The sequence below is a fragment of the Musca autumnalis genome, unplaced genomic scaffold (genome assembly GCF_047663935.1).
Source record: "Musca autumnalis isolate F117 unplaced genomic scaffold, ASM4766393v1 scaffold_1, whole genome shotgun sequence".
Lineage (NCBI taxonomy): Eukaryota > Metazoa > Arthropoda > Insecta > Diptera > Muscidae > Musca > Musca autumnalis.
Window position 1 is genome coordinate 120,722,588 of NW_027411644.1, and position 24,274 is coordinate 120,746,861.

General features: G+C 30.3%; 1 protein-coding gene across 2 annotated transcripts in view; it reads left to right on the forward strand.

Moving 5' to 3' along the window:
- Positions 1-24,274, forward strand: part of Glut4EF (Glucose transporter 4 enhancer factor) — a 564,138-nt gene that overhangs the window by 370,662 nt on the left and 169,202 nt on the right. For both annotated transcript variants that reach the window (XM_073991367.1, XM_073991375.1), the window contains exon 2: positions 3,167-3,339. In XM_073991367.1, coding sequence (XP_073847468.1) covers positions 3,167-3,339 — 173 coding nt within the window. The remainder of the gene's footprint in view (positions 1-3,166; positions 3,340-24,274) is intronic.

A 24,274-nucleotide genomic window follows, 5' to 3' on the forward strand; every position in this document is an offset into this window, starting at 1 on the left:
TGAATGCAGATTTGTGTGCGAATATTTTGCTATTTGAAAAATATACAAGTATATTTATTCATTTCCAAATCTTTATTGTTGGTGTACCAAAACGCCACAAACGGTACAGGCATCCTCAAAATGTATGTATGTACATATGTATTTCTCGCTCATTTGTTCTTGTGGAAATGACAAGGTCATGGAGGTGACCTGGTTTCTAGTATACGGTGACCAAAAAGAAAAACTAGGTTAATTTGCACAAATATCCAAGATCTACAGTATGAAACAAAAGCAAAATGCATTTCTTCACAATCCCTCTTCCCCTGCGCCACATGATGCACACACACATATTTTTAAAGGCAAACAAAGCAAAAAAGATGACTGAAAGTAATAAAAAATTAAAAACAACACAAATATTTACAACGCAAATACCCAACTGCTGTGAAATGTTTATGCTACCCGATTTAATTGTGATTTTATGTTTAACAAAAAAATATTCTTTCCATTTCATTTCAGTTAAGGTTCTTCGCAAAGCCGCAAAGCCTTAACAAGGTCAGCAAAAAAACAACAACAACAAATCCACACAAAATATGTAACGAAATGAAAGTAAAACTGGGTCACAGTAGTAGCTTTTGCTTGACATCAATGCTCATTCACATAGAAATAAATTCAAAATCAATGGCATACATTGAGGCGTTAAGGCAATTGCAGGTTTGCAATAGCATACTTACATATACATACATATTTCTTATTTGATCGAGGTTAAAGTTGAGAGCTTAGCATTTCTGGTGTGGGGTGTTGCCTTGATTTGTTATGTGTAAAGAAATATTACCGGAAAAAAGTAAAATTTTACAGTTTTCAGTTGTTTATTAGCATGGCCTGCAACCAGGCACCCTTTACAATTTCACTTTAAAAAAATTGCACAACTTTTCAGGCAGCCTTAAATAATTATTTAAGATTTTTGGCAAACAAAATATAGCCTTGAAAAGTTTAAAAAATTTTCCATTCTAGAGATTTCGTGATTAAATAAATACCATTTAATTTATTTATTACTCTTGTCATTTTATATAATAGATTTTTAAAAGAAATATGTACTTTGTTTTTATGTGAATAATTTTTTTATGAGATTATTTTTATCTTTAAAGAGGATACAGATTGAACGGACATATATCCGTCCCTATTAAAAGACACTGCATTTGAGAAAATAAAGTTCGATTACAGAGAAGCCACTCCAACAGCCTATATGTCTGATGAGCTGCCTAACTAACAGCGAAATCGGTCACATAAGTTGGTGGTCGAGTGAGTTCGTATCTTCGGCTTTCCTTTTTCACTTGCAAAAAATCTTCGATCATAAAGCTCAACTCCAACGAGAAAATTTCCTTCTCCTTCTTACTAAGCGCCCCCATATAGTGCCTCCATATAACCGTAAACAAAGATTTTAGGGTTTTTTTAAACTATTTTTGCCACATTAACCGAACACGGTGTCAAAATGTACCCTTTTTGAACACACCACTTTGCTAATTCAGTCGGCAAATGTAGTTAAAATACCTCAAGATACCTGAAATCGGTGGGTGCAGTTATATGGGGGCTATTCCAAAATATAGACCTATGTCCATAATTTTTGATTGAGAAATTTCGTGATCACTTGGATTGAAAATGTCAACTTACAGCTAATTCGGTCAGAAAATGTAGCGAAACATTTCAAAACAAAGGAAGTCGGGCGGTACTGTTATATATATGTTATACCAACACGTAGGCCGATCGATCATCGAACTTGTCCTTCCTGCAAACAAAGTAGTCATCTCTGCAAAATTTTAGTGTCCTCTCTCGATTTATCTGGATACTAAAGTTATTAGCACAGACGGACGAACGGACATGCATTGATCGACTTAGAATTTCACCCTTATATACTTTATAAGGTCGTTACAAACGAAAAAACCAACTTAATATAATATAAACAGCTAACTGCTGTATACCTTTTAACATAAATTGACGAATTTTCGGTTTGGCGATTTTCGATACTTGATTTGGCAATTTGGGTCAAAAAAAAACTAGCAGCCCTGATTTAAGCTAAAACTAAATGATAAAAACCAATATGAGTGAGAAAGAGAGAGAGAGCAGGAAAAACGACAATACATAGGGCAAATATTAAAACACATTATCTCGTCGAAGTACAACATCAAAAACTCCATGGAACTAAAAGTAAAATCTGATTCAATATGTTTGGATAAAGACGATGTACTTGTCTCATTTGATGTAGTGTCATTATTTACAAATATATTTGTTACATAAAAATATGTTCCATTTTTTAGAACTGTTTTGGTGAACGTATGTTCAATTTCACCACACTCGATATTTCTATTCGGAATAGGAGATGAGAACTTCTGAATTGTTTCTAAACACACTACTACTTATTAAGGGTTGTTTAATTGCGTGAACATTAGTTTGCCAACGGTGAGCGTTGAACTCTACTGCTAATGCAGAATGAAGCTTGTTTACATTATTTTGTATTGGGTTATTCGGCTTATGTGGCTCCAACATTTTTGCTGAATAACTATTCTTGAATCCAAAATTCCCTCAAAGTCTTACATCTACACTAATTACTGAAATTGTTTTGCAATTTTAAAATGCTGACTCAAAGACTCAAGATTGTTCCTAATTTTAATTTTTCCTTGCATTTCCTTTAGCCTCGTTAAAGTTATGTTCCTAACACCTTCTACTACATCTTGAATCTCCTGACATTTCAATTCAATATACCTATCACAAAACCCCTTACCATTATTTGAGGAAAAATAGAAACTATTTAGGTGGCCAATAAATAACCATATATTTTGTGCGACTTGCCCTTGTTAAAATAATGGGTTGGAATATTTTGTGGGTGTAATTTCTATCCCAAAAATTGCTTAAAACATTTCTTCCTTGTTATTTAACCTAACATAAATCCATATAAATTTATTATAAAGTCTATAATATTTATGAATTTTATTGGAAACAATTTACAATTGTTTTTTTTTTTTTTCAAAGCAACGAACATGTTCTATAATGACGATGCAAATTATAGGGAAAAAACTTTTTCTTTTCATTTAAAATTTAAACAAAACATCTGTTTACAATAACTATTTTTTCCATTGTGTTTGCCAACATTTATTAATTTTCTCCTCTTACCTTCCCTTTGTATTTTTTGCAGGAACCCATTGAACTGAAAAAACGTTTAGAAGAAGTGCGTCTCTTGGAATCGAGACGCTCAGCACGTTTAGCCGATCAGGATACAGATTTTGCACGTTTAGCCGACATGGGTGGAGACAGACGCAAGCCATCACACAGTATTGAGGTGCCATTATCAGCCACGCCGCAACACAAGTAAGTTTTTAATTTCTTTATGGAGAATAAAAAATATAATCAAAACAAGTTGCCTGGAATTCATTCATACATTACTATACACTCGAACTTGCAACTCTTTTTAAACACTTCCGCCTATAAATGTAGACAACAAAAATGTATGCAAATTATATAAATAAAAAGAAATTAAATAAACAGCAACTAATGACAGCAACAGTGGTGATGGTGCCATAATAAAAATAATCAAACTAAAAAAAACATACGAAATAAATTAATGCAATTTTTGTAAAACTAGTGTCGTTTAGTTGTCACTGTCTGGAAAATAAATTATACAATTAAAAGAAAACACACATACACACGTACGTAGAGTGTGCGAGAGTGTTTTATAATAAATTATTTGTTTAGTTTCGCCAGACGTTATTTTTTATTATAAACAAAACGAAAAAAAAAACAGCAGGGGAATATTAGTTGATATAACAAAAAACAGTAATAATAATAATAGTTGAAACCTAGAAAATAGTAATAACAATTACGTCGCAAATTGTTATCTTATCTTCTTCTCTATGTATGAATGTGGTAATTGTTGTTGAATTAAATGGGGATTTATAAAGAAGTCTACCGTTTCTGTTTTTTTGTTTCATTTGTTCCTATGACAGCAACTCGTCATAATTATTGTTGTTGGGGGATATTATTGTGGGGATAGCCCTGACACTCACTTGACTTGATTCATATTCAATTGTTTTATGTGGAAATGCACTTGAAATTGTTGCAAGGCAAAATCATTAATTTGAAATTTCAAGGCAAATTGTGTAAATATAACAAAAGCAGAAAGAAGATTTAAAAAACTCTGCGTTACGTGTTTAAATAAAATTTTATTTTAATAAAATTTCTATTTGTTGACTCCACGTCAATAAGCCACTTGCCTTATTAATTATTTCTTGAAATTTCTTGAAAACTTTAAAGTGTCAAAGAGGCCTCAAGAGGGCAATATGTTAATGATGCATTAAGTACTGTTTCCAGTAATTATTTATGGCCTATAAAATACACATGGAAAGCAAATAAAAAATAAAAAAACCAGCAATAAAATTTGCAGTGAAAATTTCATTCTCAAAGAAACAATTTTTAATTGTTTCAAATCAATAAAATTCCGCAAAGAAAAAATTATTGACAGCTATTGGCAATAAAATTATTTTAGTATTTCATAGTGAAATTTAAAAATTATTTTGGTGCTAAAAAATATCGCCATGATTATGTCCTTCTCTGAATTTATTGTTTAATATATTAAAAGGATGAAGTTTGTGTTTATCTGTGTAGTCCCTTTGAGTATAAGAGCTCAAACACACATTTCCCCGTTAAGTGTTTTCCATTGCTTCTTTGCAAAACATTTCACTGGGTAACTCAATTGCACTGTTAACTGCAGTCATATTTCCCTGCCCGCAATAGCACTCAATTCACCAACGAAATGGTGATAGCAGCTTAAACAGAAAATATATAAAAAAATAAATTAATTAAATTATTTCATAGACGTCGCGACGACATCTAATGCGCCATACTCAAATGTAAAGCAAAATAGTGTTATTGTTTTGTTATTTTTTTCTCCTTTTTGTTACGAAGCGATAAGCATTTGTTTCAAGTGACTACTAGGAATCGAAAGAACCATGAGCAAAAAAGAATATGGAAAAACGGCCGGCCACCATCAGAACACACAGTGTGACCAAGTCCTAGTATTACTGGGTCTGTCATCTTCACTGTCAACATTTCCTAGTTATCATCAGAGTACTACTACTGGCAATAACTGGAAAATTTCAAAGCACTGCGCGTTATAGTGGCGGCAGAATAAATAATATTATGTGTATGGTGTAAGCATCAAATGCCGGCCACGTTCTCAATTGATAATCAAGCGTATGTGAAAAAAGAAAACAATAAAAACAAAACAAATATACGCAACAAATGAAAATACAATAACAATAGGAAGAAGAGCAACCAGCACTGGTTTACAATTTATTATGGCAAAACAAAAGTGTGCAATAATTTCAAGTGAAATAAAAAAATAAATTATTGCTCCAATTAGTACCAGTCCTGGCATAGGCAAGGATAGAAACACAAACTTCTTATAAAATATTAACATATTATGTTTTCTGTTTGTAACTCATCGAAATAATCATTTGCGACGCTTTTATCTGCACAACCTATTTTTGCAGATGCCCTTGTAGCCCAAGGTGTCCTGTAAGGATCGTAGTAAGTTTAGTTATGTCTACCTTACACATTAATAGTAGGTTCTTTGTTTTGTCATGATCTCGTTTTTCCCATAGGATTTTGGCGTTTTCCCTAAGTCGTCATTATTTCAAAGGGTTGAATGTTCCGCCACTCAGTGCCCATGCAATTAAATGTAGACGCGCCGCTCTTAAGGGCTTAGCGGAAGGATGTAAACAGTGGTTGGTTGCACTCCCCAAAAGTATCGTGTTATCAGGAAGTCTGAGAGAGATTTTTATTTTCGTTTTTACAATATAAAGTCCCAGTGTCGTTCTCAGTTTGTCTTAGGTATTCCACTAAGCTATCGAACGATACTTATTTTGTTGTAATCGGTTCAGTTGAGCCGGAGCTAAAACCGTTTCCGGATTTTCGAGTCTAATACATACATTTATTTATTTATTAACATTTATATTTATAAGTAAATTACAAATATAAGGAAATAGCTCTGGCACAAATACAAACATATTGGGAATTCTGAGTGAAATCGGTCACTTTTGTAAAGAAGTGGTTTTTCATTTCCCTTTTTGTTGATGCTGCTCCTCAGAAAAACGTTTCATTATATTTTTAGATTTTTTGACTAATGGTTCCAAAGATGTTGTGCCTTGAAAATTTCGAATTCTGTAAAAACTATACGCAAAGGATTGGTCATAATTTCTTTAATATTGGTAAAAATAGAAAAAAATATTTTTTTATATTTTTTGCTTTTTTATCAGCTATCTAATAAAAGACAGGAAAAAATTGCAAAGTGGGCTTGGTCGCAATTTTCGTTATTTAGTATTTAAAATCAATTTTTATCAATGATTGCACTATTCGATTTTTTGATTTGTTTTTGTATTACCTACGTATTATCAACGATTAATTACAAAAAATTTAAGTTCTTTTTGTTAGTGAGATTCGAATAAATACTATTTATTCAATTTTTTTTCAATTTGTCAATAAAATGTTTCCTTTATATCAGTGTGAAACATTTGTTAATTTACTAAAAAATAAAAAAATTAAATTTTTAAAAATTGGTTTTGTTATTTTGTTTAGGAATTTATAGTAAACATCTTAATTACAACTTCTTTTTTTCGATTTTGAAGATGGTTTTGCAATTATTGTACCAGCATTAGTGGGTGATACTGAATGATGTTTTTTTGGCCGCGATATTCAAATTCAAATCCGTTTTCGTGTTTAAAAAATCATCTTCTGGTGAAAATATCACTTTAATAATTGGTGGATTATTCTGCACGGATGCCCATTCATATAATTCCCATGCTGTGGTTATTTGATTATCAATTTACTTAGTTTATTGTCGGGTTGGTAAACAACTCCTAAATCATTTTAAAAATCGAAAAATGAAGCAGTATTTAAGATGTTTAAGATAAATACTTTAATAAAACAAATGTAAAAATTTTAATTTTATATTCTTTTATTTATTTATTTTTTGTAAAATAACAAAAGTTTCACTCTGAAATAAAATGAAAAAAATTTATTGACAAATTAAAAAAAAATAGAGAAAATAGTTATTATTCGAATCCCACTACAAAATAGGTCCTACAATTTTTGTAATTAATCGCAGTTTAATACAAAAAAAATCAAGAAAATCAAAGAACACAATCATTTATAAAAATTGATTTTAAATGTTAAATCGCGAAAATTGCAACAAAGCCCACTATGCAATTTTGTTCTCTATTTTCTATTAGTTAGCAGACAGAAAAACAAAATATATAAAAAAATTTGTTGTTTCTATTTGGACCAATATTAAAGAAGTTATGAGCATTTCTTTGCAAATAGTTTTTATAATATTCTACTTTTGCAAGGCGCGATATCTCTGGAACCATTAGTCAAAAAATCTCAAAAAATATGCTGAAATATTTTGCTGAGGAGCATCATCAATACAGCAAAAAATAAAGGAAATCAAAAACCACTTTTTGCAAAAATTTCAGATTTCACTCAGAATTCCCCATTTTTTCCTTCTGAAAAAGCTTACTTGACCAACTGTCTACAAGTGTATGTGTGTATATAACAATTGAGAATTCATCAAATCAACAATTGAAGAGAAAGACGTCATGCAGCGTTACTGCTTTTTTCTTTTGTTTAGCTGAGATCGGGTGTGGCCCTTATTATTGTTATTGTTGTTGTTATTATGACATCAAAACACGCTTAACTTGAGATAATTGCTTCCAGCTTAGCTATAACTTCTTAAAGGCAACAACAACAGCAAAAAAAACGATTTGTGTGGAAACTTCAACTTCAATGTGTTGATATGTATAAAATTTGTATTCTCTGCACGCACACACACACAAACTCTTAATAGAAAAGCCATAACCTACTGCGTTATAAAGTTGTTGCAATTGAATTTGTTGTATCATTTTACACACATAGTCTTCTTGGTCACAGCAAGACCAATGGATGGGTTTTCTCCATTATAGCTTTGCCATAGAAATGACCCATAGATTCATACATCTATACATACATTCGTAATAGTCATAACCGCATTCACGGATGACGGCAACAGTGTCTATTATGGTGATGATGATAATGTGGAGATGGTGGAGGTTTAATGAATAAAAGACATTTTCCCAAAGAGATGTTGCTACAAAGTGCATCTCTGTCAGCCAACCAACCATGCATCCACAGTGCGTGCCTAAATTATAATCCCATACAAATTGCCAACCACCATCAAATGTCTAATTGATTTATTTCTAACCCCCTCCTCCGCAAAATGAATGTACATACCCCAGTCATTTCAATTGAATTTTAATGAATTGAAAATCAATTTGAAATTTTCTATTAATTTGAAATTGAAAGGCTTTCCGTTCGTTCATTGAAGATAAATAAACTTTGTTGTGTGTGTGTGTTTCCATAACTATTTTGCAATTTACTAAACTGATGTAATTTTCAAAATTTTGTTTTCCTTTTTGGATATATATATTTTTTTTTTTGTTTTGCTTCCATCACTGTTGGTTTTAAGTTGTTGTTTATTTATTTAATTTTCCCAACACATCGTGAGGAGCTTCGTTGTTAATTAAAATGAGGAGAGGGAAAGGTAAAGTGGGTTATTTGTTATAGTTTTGAAAAGAAAACATATGGGAAATTTTAATGCTTTTAGTTTAATTTTTTTTTTCTAAAATTTTTATTTATTTCCTTGTACCTCCAATTAAGATTCTCTCTCAGAAATAAATTTATTCATAAGTGTTATCATTTTTTAAATATTTTGCAAACGAAATATTCGCTTGCAGTTCTATAAAATTACAATTAAAATTCAATATGTAAACAGTAATTTTAGTATTTCGGTTGTTGTTGTTGATCATTCATTCACTTGCTACCATATATATTCTGAATACAGTGGCAATTAAAAGTTTATTCAATTTAAAGACAAATAGGTAATGTTTCAGCAAATTATTTTAAAAATTCTGTAAATCAGAGTAGGTTTCCTCCAAAATAGTTCAGCTAAAATATTCGATCATAATAATCAACAATAATCAAATATTGAAGAAAAAATAGGGGAACTACCAGCAAGCCATCGAAAAACTTCGGTAAACTCAAAGGACCTATAAAAACTAGCTAGGATAAGATCCACACTACAAAGAAGGCTTTAGTGTAGTACTAAGGGTAGTACTAAGGAGCCAAACTCAACGAACAAACATGTTAATAAACTAATGAAATGACTACCGTGGTCACACACACGATGAATTTGCAAACTATGGAACTAAGGAGCTACACTACAAATAAACTTTACAAAAATTCTGAACTAAAAGTGATAACGAACTGTAAAACAACAGTCCTGAATTACTGTCTTAAAAGAGTAACTTGTTCATTTAATAATAGAGTTGTACAGCTCATGAACGATCTAGTTCTATTGAACGATTCAGTGAAAAGATGGTATAAACTAGATCAGTCAATATAGTCGATTGTAGATTACTAGTTAATTAAACATCGAGCGGAAAATCAAGGAACTATATAATTAAAAAAGAAACAACTGCCTGACAGAGCTTATTGGCGAACGAATGAACTAGTTCACTTGAAGGAGCTGAACTTAAAGGAACGATCAGCTAAATTAACTAGAAAGAAAAAACTCTTTTCAACAGAGCCGTATTACAACGAGTGCTGCATTAAAAATGTAAAATGGGGGTTTCTTAAAGTTCACCTCTTTATTCGACTAGTTCCTTAACGTAGTTCATCAGTCTACATAGTTGTTTGTTTAGTTCGGAACGGAATCGTTCATTTACACTTTCGTTTATTACGTGAAATCACACACATTCATACACAATATAGCATAATTAAACTATCTTCAGTAAACTGTATAGTTCATATGTTCTTTTTAGTGAATCGCTCAATTCAACCCATTTTTACTCTTTCCTGTTGGTCTTATTGGTAATACTTGTATGCTAAACCAAATTCATTAAGATCCTTCGTTTATTGATCTTAGTACAGTCAACTGAAATTAAGGATATTGACATTCATAGTTCATATGTTCATTTTAGTGAATCACTAACTTGAACAAATCTGAATGCTTCCTTGTGGATATCATTGATAATACTTGTATTATAGCTGTATAGGTGAAGAATCGGCGTTTCAATTCATTCTAAAAATCTTCAAAAAAATTACCATGTTCAGCACGAAAAGAATTCTTAAATTCCATCTCAGATATGAATAGACTTACAGCATTCGGCCTACGGGGAAATGTAGGTTGTGGGGCAATTATTGTCCAATGGAGTTGAACTTTACGATTTGTTATCAAATTGGTTTATGATTCATACCTCCCGGATACTTAGTTATATTAAACTTGGCTATGAAAAACTTCTCTATAAGGGGCGTCGCCCAATGTTCGACACGGTGGTGATACTGACACGGACTCGATGAATGTAAGGGAGCCCCATAATATTGAAGTAAAAGTAGAATCGGGCTAAAATTATTAAAAGGGTGCCACCGTGATGCAATGGTGTGCACACCAGCCTTGCACGCTGATGGTTGTGGGCTCGATTCCCCGGCCAGGTAACATCAAAAAATTTTCAACGATGGCGAAATACCCCTCAGTAATGTTCCTGAGTATTTCAGTCACGTAAAACTTCTCTACAAAAGTGGTGTCGTAAGACACGCCGTTGAGTAAATATGAATCGGGGTGCACTCATTGATATCAGAGAAGCCTCCCTTCTAGGATGTTTGTGGAACAATTATATATTTATATAAAATGATTAAAAATATTTTTTTTTGAAAGACTAATATGTACGTAGCAATTTCACTCGACTTTGATTAACATTTTGTGCGGACCAATGGCCAAGCATTCGCAGGGCACGATGGGCCTGAACTAACTTTAAATGAAAAGAGCTTACACGTCGGAAGTTTTTGCGGATTCTAAAACTACAATGTTCATAGGTGAGAAAAATATACCCTGAGGGAATTCTAAATAACTAGCGGTCAAAAATGTGTCCTTTTTTAGGTTTTGCTTAATTTTTTCAGAATTTTGCTTGGAAACCGCAAGCTTTATCGAAGTGGGACTAAAGATAATGTTTCATATCTACAACATTTTCTCTAATCTTATTTCGATAAAACTTGCGGTTTCCATGCAAAATCAGAATCCGCAAAAACATCCCAGCTGTAAGCTCCTTTCATTTAGTGTTAGTTCAGGCGCATTGTGAGGCCCAATTAAATATTTTAAAATAATTCCCAAAAGAAATTCCATTATTTTTGTTTTTTGTCCATCGCTGTAACTTGTTTTTGTTAGTATTATTTTCAATCATAGCATCTGTGTTATTTTCATTCTATTCTATATTCTATTTTATTTCCTCCTTCATCTTCTTACCATTAATCGCTCGCATTCATTCCCAATTTTGTATACTATACGTGTGGTTTTGTTGCTGTTGTTGTTTCTATTTTCTCGTTTAATTTTCATTGCTTTTATGCAATGCGGAAGTTGAATTAAGAATTGTTTGTTTGCATTACTTTTACGATAGCTGTTATGGCTGTTGTTGTAGTTATTGTTGTAATGGGTTTTCTGATTCACACAGAACAGAAAAAAAAAACACAGCACCTAGGTACATCCTCATATAACTAGGCCAACTACTACAATCACAATACATATATGGCTGGCTTTTTCCATGGCCTGGCCTGGCATTGATGGTGGTTATCATGTAGTAGTGTAAGTATTGGCAGTTGTTGTTTGTTATTTAGCATCAATATGTTTTGAATTTTTCTATTTTTCACAAAATTGAAATTATTCTTGTTTTGTTTTTGTAATTATTTAAATACACAAATATATACGAGTATATCTTACTTTGGCTCAATAAAAGCGCTGTTGATGATGGAAGAGTCTGACGACACGAGGTATTTTTCTCACAAAATAAATTTGTCTGTAAGCAACAAAAACCCTGAAAGTGACACAAGTTTTTAGCCACCATCGTCTATTTGTTGCTTGTTTTACCTAGGGAAATGACAACCGTACTTATGTACATACATACATAAATACATAATATGTAAATTATTTATATCTATCAAAACAAACGGTATGCAAAAGCCAGAGCAGGAAAAATAAACTTGCCAATTGTTGTAGTTGTAACAGCTTTTACATTTCAAAACAAAAATTTGTGTTCATTTAAAATTCCGAAAAGAACAAAAAAAAACAAATATTTGTATAAAATGTTACAAATACAAATTTGTTGTAAAACAAAATTTAAATGCTGTCGCTTATTAACATTTTATTTATTTTTATAGAAAAATATGTACATATGTATATAAAAGCTGTTTACCATAAGCTATTATCTTTACCTGATCCCCAGAAAGAAACTTGTGTGGCATAATGCATTTATATTGAAACAAGTAATAAGAAATTACAGTTTCGATTAAAAATATTTCACCTATTATTAATCGAAACTGTAATTTCTTATTATATATTATAGGTTATATAAAAACCCCCTTTTTTTGATAAGAAGTTATGATAATTCATTAGAAAAAATATGTTTTACCAATTTTAAACATTACTGTAATTGTAAAATTGTCTATATTATTCTGGGGGATTTCCTATGAAAAATCATTGATACAATCTGGCTGGAAATACGCATTATAAATGGTGTTCGTTTTTTTTTGTATTCGAAACAAGTTAACCTCAAATGTAATTATTCATTCAAACCGTATGACTTACTATGAGCTACAGAAAAGCGTCACAATAATGCTATGAATACCATGGCGTGTTGAATAGCTTTTAATATCTTGATTTTACAATTGGAAAGCTGCTTGAAATATAAATAAAAAGAATATGCAACACCTAACGCACAGGTTCAAGAATTACTGCAATTTATATAATTCTGAAGTTGTTTTATTTTTTTATTTTATATTTTGAACGATTTATGTTAGAAAATAAAATCAAAAGTATGTTCGGAACAAGATCAACATTTTATTTTAAATGCAAAACAACAAATCTAGAAGTAACAACATGAAATCTAGTTTATTTTTATTTCAATAACAGGAAATATAACAACTTGTGATTCTAGATCAAGTCTATATTTTTTTCACATAGAAATGATGCAAAATATTGTTGAATATGTGTCAGCAATTACTTTTTTGTAGCAGAACCCAGCAAAATATTTCATGCCAAAAATATGTTGAATACGCACAGTGCAAGTGATATTGAAGTAAATATTTTCGAGTGAAAGAAATTAACACAACATAAAATTGTACACGGATTTCGAACCTACGTAGATCAATGACAAATAATTCACACATAATACGAATAATGTTCAAAAAGTGTTGCCAATGTTTTCTGATTCTTCGATATATGAATGCTGAAATTGTATATGCCAACTATACAACCAATAATCTTGTCTTTCGACAAGATTATATGGAGAGATAAATTATGAATAAAGGAGTTGAAAAAAATCAATAAACATTTCTTCTGTGAGGTTCATTAAAGTAATGGAATCAAAAGTCTCTGATATATGGTAAAGTGGGGCGGCTTCACCACTGGGGCGGCTACGCCAGTGCCGATTTTCTCGATAACTACAAGTGCCAGAGAAAATCAGTTAAAGGCAAAATTGTGAGTTTAACGAAGATCTATCATCTCCCAAAAGCTGACAATTATGTCATAGGTATATTAGTGGACGCACGCGGTTGTGTGTTTTCAGTGTTTTGGGAAATATATTTATGGTAGGTATGTTTTGTGATATCTTCTTTACCTTTTGTGATATCAAAAACATATTTTATACCGTTAGACGACAATTACCGAAGAATAGAAATCCCAATTACAAAAGTAAACATATTCATATTATGAAATATTTAAGGGGTGGGGCGTCTACGCCTTGATAGGGGTGTAGTGGGTTAATGTCAGAAATTTGTCATGTTTAACTTAAATTCTTTGTGTCATAGATATTCCACACTGTAATGTGAAGTTAAAATCGAATATTATGCATGCAACATGTTCCTTCTTCCTCATATTTGAGGAAGAAGTATGGTAAATTACAGTTTAAAAGTCTGTTGGCGATTGTCCCATATCGATGGCGAAGCCGCCCTATGGGTGGGGAGGCTTCGCCAATTTTTAGACATTTTGTTAATTCTCACAAATAATATTTTAAAAACAAATTTATAACAATTTATATATCGAAACTTATAGTCAATATATGCTAATATTTTTATCAAAAATAATAGTTGAAAAAACTTTAACGGTGTCGATATGAGAGCATGTTGCACAAAAACGTAGCGAAGACGCAATGAATATTTTCATTGCTTTAATGAAAGAATATTATTAATTGATGAATTATATTTCAAAGTTTTGTTCATATTAATTAAATCACACTATTTTGTTTTATTCAATTAATAAATATATTTAGTAATATTAATTAAGTGATTTTTTTCATTAATACTAAGAAAATCAACTGTTCAAAGGGAAAGATTAATATTTTCGCTTATATTGTAAAATCGTTTTTATTGAAATATGGAACTTCAACTTTTTGGTTGTACATCAAAAAATGTATTTTGTTATCAACTTATTTGTGACATCTTCAGAATGAAACATTAATTGACTTCATATTTTTTCTTAAATTATTAGATTCTTTTCATTTTTATCCACATATACATTCTTAAATTTAGATTATTAATTTATGTAAGCTTCTCTAATATCTTAAGCCAACCAACCAATCACATTGCCGTCAACAATGCAAAATTTATTTTATTTTTATCTTCTCCCCGTAAATTACATCTCTCTTCATAAATTCGCATTAACTAAAGTTGAGCTGGCATAAAATAATTTCTGGATGCAAGTGCAAAAAAAGAAAAGAAAAAACAATTGCCGGCATTTTTTTCCTATAAACAAGCAAACGACTTATTTGCGGTATTTTTGTGTGTTTTTTTGTTTCGTTTTCCTCGCTTATTCACGTTTACATTCATTGCTGTCATTACACTGGTGTTATCTATAACTTACTCGTGTAGATGCAGAGACACAGGCCATGGTCATAGGGGGCCTTTAGAGAATTATAATAGTTAATAATAATACCTTATAGTTTTAAGTGTCTTTATTTATGTACTTGTTTACCAAAATACTTTTTTATGTTTTGTATAAGTCACAATAAACTTAAAGTTTATTTTTTTAGTAAATTAAATGTATGGCTACCAAGTACATTTAGGGGAATTTCTTATAAATTAATAATACCAAGGCCTCTTACAAGGGAAGATGGATCTTTTGACTCGACCTTTGCTAAAATTTGCTATTTATTTACGTCTTGTAAGTTATGGACAACAAAACAACAAAGCCATGCTTTGTAATTAAAGATCACAATTTAACAACAACAACAAGATGTTCAATTGCAGGCAACGTTATCGCAATTGCGATGAAAAGCAAATAAAACAAAGCGATGACGTAAAAAGCCACAACGTAATTTTACTATAATTTTATTGTTTTTTTTTGTTTTTTTTTTTTTTTTTTGTTTTTCCATTTCTCTGTTGTTTTCCTAGTAACAACAATAAGGCAAACAATTTAAAAGAAAAAAATGAAAAATATAACTGAACACGAAGCAAAACAACGCGGAATTAATTTATAAATTATTACTTTACAGAGAAATAAATATAATTCAAAAACAATTCATTAGTTCCAATTAATTTTAATATAATTATAATAAAAACTACAAATTTTAATTTTTTCTAATTTAATTGAAAAATCTAAGAATACTTATCTGCAAAATTATATTTTATTAATTCATTACAAATTAATAAAAGTAATTCGTTCAAATGGTTACAATTAAGAAAAATATTAATAAATAAATTTTAATTAAACAAAGAAAATGAAAAAATAATAATAAGTTTTCAAATATAAAATATATTTAGAAATAGTATGTTATTATATTTACTTTAAAGTGATATTTTTAAATATTATTTGCAGAGAAGTAGAGGTATTTGAAAATAATCTATTTTAATGTAATTAGATTAAAATTTTTTTTAGTATTTATATGTTTTAAAAATCAAATCAATAATACTAAAAAACAATTTAAGAAACACATAATTTAAAAAAAAATTTTTTTCAATTTTTGTTATTTTTAATTTAATTAAAATCATCAAATCACCAAACATATTTTTTAATATTTGCATTTGTTTGAAAGTTTAATTAATTTCTCTTTTTATTTGTAATTACTTGTGAATTTTTATTTTATAGGGAACTAAAAATAATTGCAATCGAATAATAAACAATTTTAATAAATTAATTTTAATAAAAACTATAATTTTTAAAATAGCTTCTAGTCCCCTGTTTTTGTAACTAATTTTGTTCGTTTTTCTATATTCGTAATAGTTTAGGCATCCATAACTCAGACCCCATAAGACATATGTACCTAATTTTTCGTATAACCGTTCCATATATCGATAAGACTTCATCATTTAAAAATCGGGGCTCTTCATTTGAGCCAATGCGAGTAAATCGATCTAAAAAATTTACAATTCGTGTGAAAAGAACAAAAAATTTACAAAAACAGGGGGTAATACAATTTAAAGAGAAAAACTATATTTTGTTACTTAAATTGAAAACAAAATATTTTTTTGTTTAAATTATTTTTTTTTTTTAATTTTAAAAATGTTTTTAAATATTTGTATTTATCTGAAATATGTAATTTATTTTCTCATTTGCAGATAAAAAATAAATATTAAAGAAATATAATGTTTAAGTTTTTTCTAATTTAATTTTCGAAATCAAATCAGTAGTATATTAAATTAAAATATTGAATACATTATGAAGTATATTTTATATTATATTAAAGCATATATTTTATTATATTAACAATCACATTCTCAGTTTTTATTACTTTTTAGTTTACTGAAGAAAAATATTTTTTAAAATAAAAGAACATATTTTCTAGTTTTTATTGTTTTTTTTTAGTTAAATTAAAAAATAATTTTTATATGTTAATTTTGAATATAAATATTTTTTTATTTGTAATTAGTGATTTAATTATTATTTTACAGCGAATTAAAATGATAAAAAACACAATTGATAATAATCGATTTTAATATAATTAAGTTAAAACTACAATTTTATAATTTTTAATTTTTTATATTTTTTATTCTTCCATTTTTATCAAATCAAATTAATAGTTTATTAATTAAATAAGAAAACACAAAACTAGTTAAGAAAAATATTATTTTGTCATCAATTTTTAATTTAATTGAAAAATATTTTTCAAAATATTTGTATTTATTTAAAAGTAATAATGTTGAAAACATAGGATTCCCACATACTTCAACACACTCTCTCTCTCCATCAAACTGTCAATTGCCGCTATAAATATTGTCTAATGTAAGTCTGGACAAAACCAATTTCCAATTGAATTTCAAAATCTATAATAGAAAATATTGAATGTTAAGCAAAGTACACACTATCATTTTGGGTGGCAATCAAGGAAAGTTTCCTAAAAAATAAAAGCTTTTGTTAAGTTTCATTTCTGGCAACACAAAAGAAGAGTTAACGATTATTCAAGGAAAAGAATAATTGGACCCAAAACCTATTGTTTTATGAATACTCCAACTGTTTTCGTGGCTTTGTGTCTGGCCAAAATGAAAAAACTCAATATCATTTTGTAAATTTTTGACCTGTATGTATGTACATATGTACATATGTATGTGGATGTGTATAATGATAGTATTATCATTATTTTAAATATTAAATTTTTCCGTTATATTTTACATGACAGACATCAACTTTGATTTATGTTTTCCTGGCACGAATACAATTATAGAGCCCTGTCGTGCTTTGGTGAGTGAATGGCATAATTTGTTGTTAATAACAGCGGTTTTATGACGAACAGTTATGAATATTTAATAGATTGATTGTTAGAAACTCTTCGTATTTTCGATTTTCCAAAGAAACTCTTAAACTTAATTGATGAAAATGGTCGGGAATGGCTTTTTTAATTTAAATAAAATAATTTTTGATAACTTATTAAACAAATATTGGATTACTCAGAGAGCAATGTTTAAGGAAAACGTATTCTGGCGAAAGGACTGGGCGTTTGTTAAGTTAATTAAGGTAAGAGGTAACACTTTAAGAATCAAGTATCAACGCACAGGGGACGAATTCTTGTTCTTTGAAATTTTTACATGAAAAATATTTTCTTTATACAATTTTTCATTTGACATTTATTTTTTCATTTACAATTTTCATAGAACAAGAATAGAGCCCCATTAATTTGTAATATTTTACTATGATTTTTAAAAAAGGCTAGAAAGGAAATACATAATCTCAGAACTTTGGATATTGGTGTTTCATAAATGCAAGAGCAAAAATCATCGTACCAAACGCAATATGGCCATGTATTACGCTAACGTTCAGAATAGAAAAACAAATTTCAAAAGCGTCGTATATATGTGTATGAAAATATGTACTTGCATACGTATTTATATGTGCCTTGTTATCTCCCAATTGATTTTCCTAGAATTGACAAACTTTATTTTCCAAAAAATGGAAACTTTCGAAATCAATGCAAACCATAGAAATTAAATTTAATATCCCTTCATTAAATTTTGTTGAAATCACCCAAAAATCGAACAAAACTTCACAAAAAATAACTACATGAAATGCAAACTCCATACGAGTTGCAACAACCAGCCACCACCACCAGGCAGACAATCGAATAACCAATATTAAAGGTAAATCCAAGCTAAGCTGAGGAGCAGAACACAACCAGGTAATATTTGATGGAAATGCAAATGAAATCTAATATCACATCTTAACAAGGGAAAAGAGCGGGGTGAGGGAGCTAATAGCTTCAAGCTGAAACTAAAGCTAAACTCAGTTAGCTGTGGGTTTTGTACAAAACTAAGAGTCTTATTTTGGGATTTGGAGTTTTTATCTGTTTTTTGTTGTTGTTGTCGTTTCAATGTCTGTCTTAAATGGCTTAAAGACGAAAAGTTTGCAGTCACACACAACTGTCGAATGTGAAATGTTTCTAAATGACATGATGCCAAAATAAAGGCTGTTAACTGAAACAAACAAAAAAACAACACAAATTTCGAAAATCGCATTCGCAAAAAAGCCATACAAAGTTACAGTTATTACGACGGCCTTACTGTTGGTGTATAGAAATCCCTACCGAAAAAGAAGAAAACCAAAACCGAAAAATAGAATTTGCATGAAAATTACCAAATTAAACGTGACACAACAATTTACGTTACAATTTCGTTGCCTGCATGGATGTATTTCGATACCTAACTGACTAACTCTGTGTCATTGAGTTTTGTTTCGGTTAATGGCAAAGGATACATGAACTAACTGACTTATGCGGCTACCATTTGCGGTGATATATGAACTCAATAGCTAACTATCGAGAAACTGGAGTTTTGCAGTTGCAGTTCAATTGTCATGATAGGACATCATAGTTCTGCTCTTTGTGTCATTGCAAAACCAATGAGCCTAAAAATCTAGAAAATATTTGTTGGAGTGCAGAAATTACCCTTCGGTTAAGGTTAATGGGTTTATCGGGAAACCACCAGAAATTTGGGATCTATTTATGCTGGAATACCATTGTATTGGGGGTGAGATTGAAAACATTATTGACCTTATTACAAATGCAAATTGTCTTAATGTTTTAGACATGACTGATCGGTTGATTGGTTAGGCAACAATTACCATCTCGAACATGGTACGACGCCACTTATAGAAATGTTAGACGCAGACGAAATACTCAAAAAAGGCATCTAAAATTTTTGCTGTGGCTTCTAGCCCCACAGAATAAATTAGATGATGACAGACCAGAGATTCTAACCTTTATTTTTTGCTGTGTTGATGTTGCTCCTCTGCAAATCTTTTCAGTATATTTTCGAATTTTTTTCTACGAACGGTTCCAGAGATATCGCGCCTTGAAAAAGACGAATTCTGTATAAACTATTTGCAAAGAATAATTCTGGTCTAAATAGGTTTTTTTCTTTTTTGTTTTTTTTTTTTTTATCAGAAGGCCTATTCTGTAACTTTTAACAACTATTGATATTGTTAAAATTTCTTTTGTTATTGTAACAAAAACAAAACAAATAAATGAAGTTGTTGCAAAATAAACAATGAGTAATGTTGTTAAGAAGTTACAGAATAGGCCCCCAGGGTACCTATTCTCTAACTTTTTAACAACTTTACTCATTGTTTATTTTACAACAATTTCATTTGTTTGTTTTGTAGTTGTTACAAAAACAAAAGAAATTTTAACAACTTTTCAATCGATAAAAGTTACAGAATAGGCCCACAGCAAAATTTATGCACAGTGGGCTTGGGTGCAATTTTCGCCATTTAATATTTAACAGAAATTTTTATCAATGATTGTACTCCTCGAATTTCGTGAATTTTTTGTATTAAACTACGATAAATTACCAAAAATTTAAGACGCATGTGGTAGAGGGATTGTAATAATTACTATTTTTCTAAATTTTTCAAAATTTGTCAATAAAATGTTTCTTTTATACCGGTGTGAAACATTTGTTATTTTACCAAAAAAATTAAAAAAAAAGTTTAAAATTTTTAGTGTTGTTTTATTTCGGAATTTATCTTCTTCATTTTTTGATTTTGAAAATGGTTCAGCAATTATTACACCAGCATTAGTGGGTATTACTGAATGAATTTTTTTGGTCCCGCGATGTCGCATACTGGCTAAGAATCGTGTTTTTTTTTCGAAATACGACATATTCATCTTTCCGACACATTAAAAGCGACCAAATTCGGTCTAGTAGTTGCAGAGGAATTCAAGGTCAAAGTTAAACCTTTGAGTTTTTTCATATTTTGCATCAAAATATGAGTGTTTTTGAGTTTTTAATACGTTCCAATTTATTAAAGAAAATAGAAAAAAATTAAAAAAAAATTATAAACATTTTTTTCATAAAATTTAAATTTTTTTTATAAAACAATAATAAAAGATAAAATAAAACTCATATATTAAAAAATTTTCAATTTGTGTAGAACAAGCTATAACTAATATGTGAAATGGTATGGAAAAACACACACATTTTAACCCATGTAAATTCAATAACTGTATGTTTAACGACGGAGCGGAATGGGTACAAATGCATATATATGTATATAGGCTGAAAGAGGACACTCTCAGGCATCATTCTGCGTAGCCGGAACTTTGTTTCATTCTGTTCCTTAAAAGTTCTGAGGAAAAATAAAATAGCCCACTTCGTGTAAACGCTACTGTAATTTTTTGAAACAATTCTTAAAGATAACAATTATATGTGAACATAATATCTGTTATAGTTTCCGAGAAATAGTTATTTCTTTCTCCAGAAATTTGCAAAAATTACGTATTTTCCAAAATTTGCAAAAAGAAATTGTTGCCTTTAGGAGCACACCAAGCCCTCACCTTCCAATATTTTGACCTAATTTGTTGGTTTCCTTAGTTTCAATATGTTTACTATCGAATCCCATATGGAAATTGATAATCGGTAACGACAAAAATTGGGGTAGGCCAAGAAAATCGATTTGTAAACCAATATGCAGTCCACATATTTAAAATTCAAATCCTCCTTCGTATTTAAATAATCATCTTCTGAAGAAAATATCACTTTTATGTTTGTTTTTCAAAATAGTCTGGCTTAATCCCATTGTTGTTGTTTTATTATTTTAAAACAACTAATTTATTAGCGGAAAAAGGTTGGCATTGTTCGCCAAGGGGTAAGGCAAGGAAGACTAGTTTCGATCCACGCCACTGGATCTCATCAGTTCCCTTGTTTCTTGTTTGTGGATATTCTTTGACTTTTACTTCTCATTGAAGTTTTTTCTTTGTTCACCTTTATACTTCGAGCTGACGATTGATGTTTGGGTATAAAAAGTTTCTTGTTGAAGAAGTTATTGAAAAATAACTTCGGTGGAGAATATCCACAAACAAGAAACAAGTGAACTGATGAGATCCAGTGGCGTGGATCGAAACTAGTTTCCTTGCCTTACCCCTTGGCGAACAATGCCAACATTTTTCCGCTAATAAATTAGTTGTTTTAAAATAATAAAACAACAACAATGGGATTAAGCCAGACTTTTTTTAAAAACAAAATTGTATTAGCTATCCCAATAAAAACGACGCCACCAATGTTCGAATATCACTTTTATATTTGCTACATTATTCTGCTCAGATACCCAGTCATATAATTACTGAGTTATTTGATCACCATTTTTCAAAATTTCGTTTTCAAAAGCGTAATATTAAGTATTTTTAAGAAGTTTAAGATTAATTCCTAAATAAAACAACAAAAGAAATGTTAAAATTTTTAATTATTAATTTTTGGTAAAATAACAAATGTTTCACATTGATATAAAGGAAAAATTGTATTGACAAATTTTAAAAAAAATTAGAAAAAACAAGTAAGCAAAGTCTATAGTCGGACGGGGCCGACCATGTGATACCCTACACCACAACCCGCTGAATGCCCGGTTTCGGTGCCCAGGTCTGGCCACATAAAATTTTCAACGGTGGAAAAATACCTCTTTGTAATGTTGGCGATATTTCCTGAGTATTTCAGCAATGAAAAACTTCTCCACAAGTACCAACTTAGGGCATGCCTTTCGGATTCGGCAATAAAAACTAAGACACATATCAATGATCTAATATAAATCCATTGATATAAGAGAAGCCTCCCATATCCCTACTGGGATGTTTGTGGAACAATTATATAAATAGTTCATTGTGGTTACATATTGTGGTTATATATTGTGCGCACCAGCCAGCTAGACAGTAAGAGAGACAGGTGAACGGACAGGGCTAAATCGACTCCAAATTGCCTGAAACGAATTTCGTCCAAATATACTTGGGGTCTAAAACCATTATTTCGTTGAGGCCGAGAGTATCAAATAGTTGGCGAAGCGACCAAATGCTGCAATATTTGTATGAAAAATCCAATTGGACAACTGAACTGAAAAATTCTCTGTCATGATAGATACAATTTGTAGCGTGGGAGGAAATTGTGGTTCTTTACACAAAACCCATTATATATTAGATAGCAGGCCCGTTATCTAGAAGACACATTATTGATATTTGCATCAGGGGAAATGTCAGTAGTTATTTTTCCATATGTAAGCTACTTTGCCGGTATATGCCCTCCAGGAATTAAAATATGGAACAAAAAAAAATTTGTATATTTTTCATACAAAAGCAATGGTCTATGTCACCCGCTAAATAATATCAGATCATCATGCAAAATTATAAGCATTTTCTTCAACCTAAAATCTTACCTCCAGGAAAATTTCGCGACTATTGAGCTGTAATTGCGACCTCTAGCGTGTTTATGATAACACTACAAACAAAAAACTGGATATACTAGACTGTAGCTCTGTTATCTGATCACATACATTAACACAATAAACACCAATAGAAAGGTCAAGCGTTCCTCTTCCAAGTATAACTTACTTTCCCGGAGTGTCTCTTCCAGGAAAAAAGATATAAGCTGTATATTAAAACCTTTCACAATGTTCACACAAAAGTTGTGGTCCATTTAATTGTCATATACTCTTACCTTATTTAAAATTTCGAGGCGATCGGACTATTATTGCGACCTACAGAGCTGTTACAAAATCGGATAAAAATTATGTTTTTGGTCCATTTCACCCGCTAAATATTTCACTATCATCACCAATTAAAATAGCGATATATTCTGATGTGAAACCGACCTCCATACCAAATTTCGGTCCATAATTGCGGCCTGGAGTTTGATTACAATTTATAATGGACAGACGGACACACGGACGGACGGACGGACGGACGGACACACATCTCAAAATCGCTTTATCTCGTCGAGATATGAAGATTGGTATACCACATTGGGGGTCTCCGACGAATATTTCGCGGTGTTACATGAATTTTTCCAAAAACAAACTTATAATACCCTTTCCACATAGTGGTGTAGGGTATAAATAGTAATTATTCGAATTCCACTACAAAATTGGACTTACAAATTTTTGTAATTAATCGTAGTTTAATAGAACAAATTTTAAGAAAATCGATGAGTACAATCATTGATAAAAATAGATTTTAAATACTAAATAGCGAAAATTCCACGCAATCTTTTATATTTTTTATAAGATAGCTGATAAAGAAAGATACAAAAAATATAAAAAAATGTTTTGTTATTTGGACCAATATTAAATAATTTATGAGGAGTATTTCATTGCATATAGTTTTTACGGAATACGCCCTTTTCAAGGCGCGATATATCTGGAACCGTTAATTAAAAAAAATCTGAAAATATACTGAAATGTTTTGCTGGGAAGCAGTATCAATCA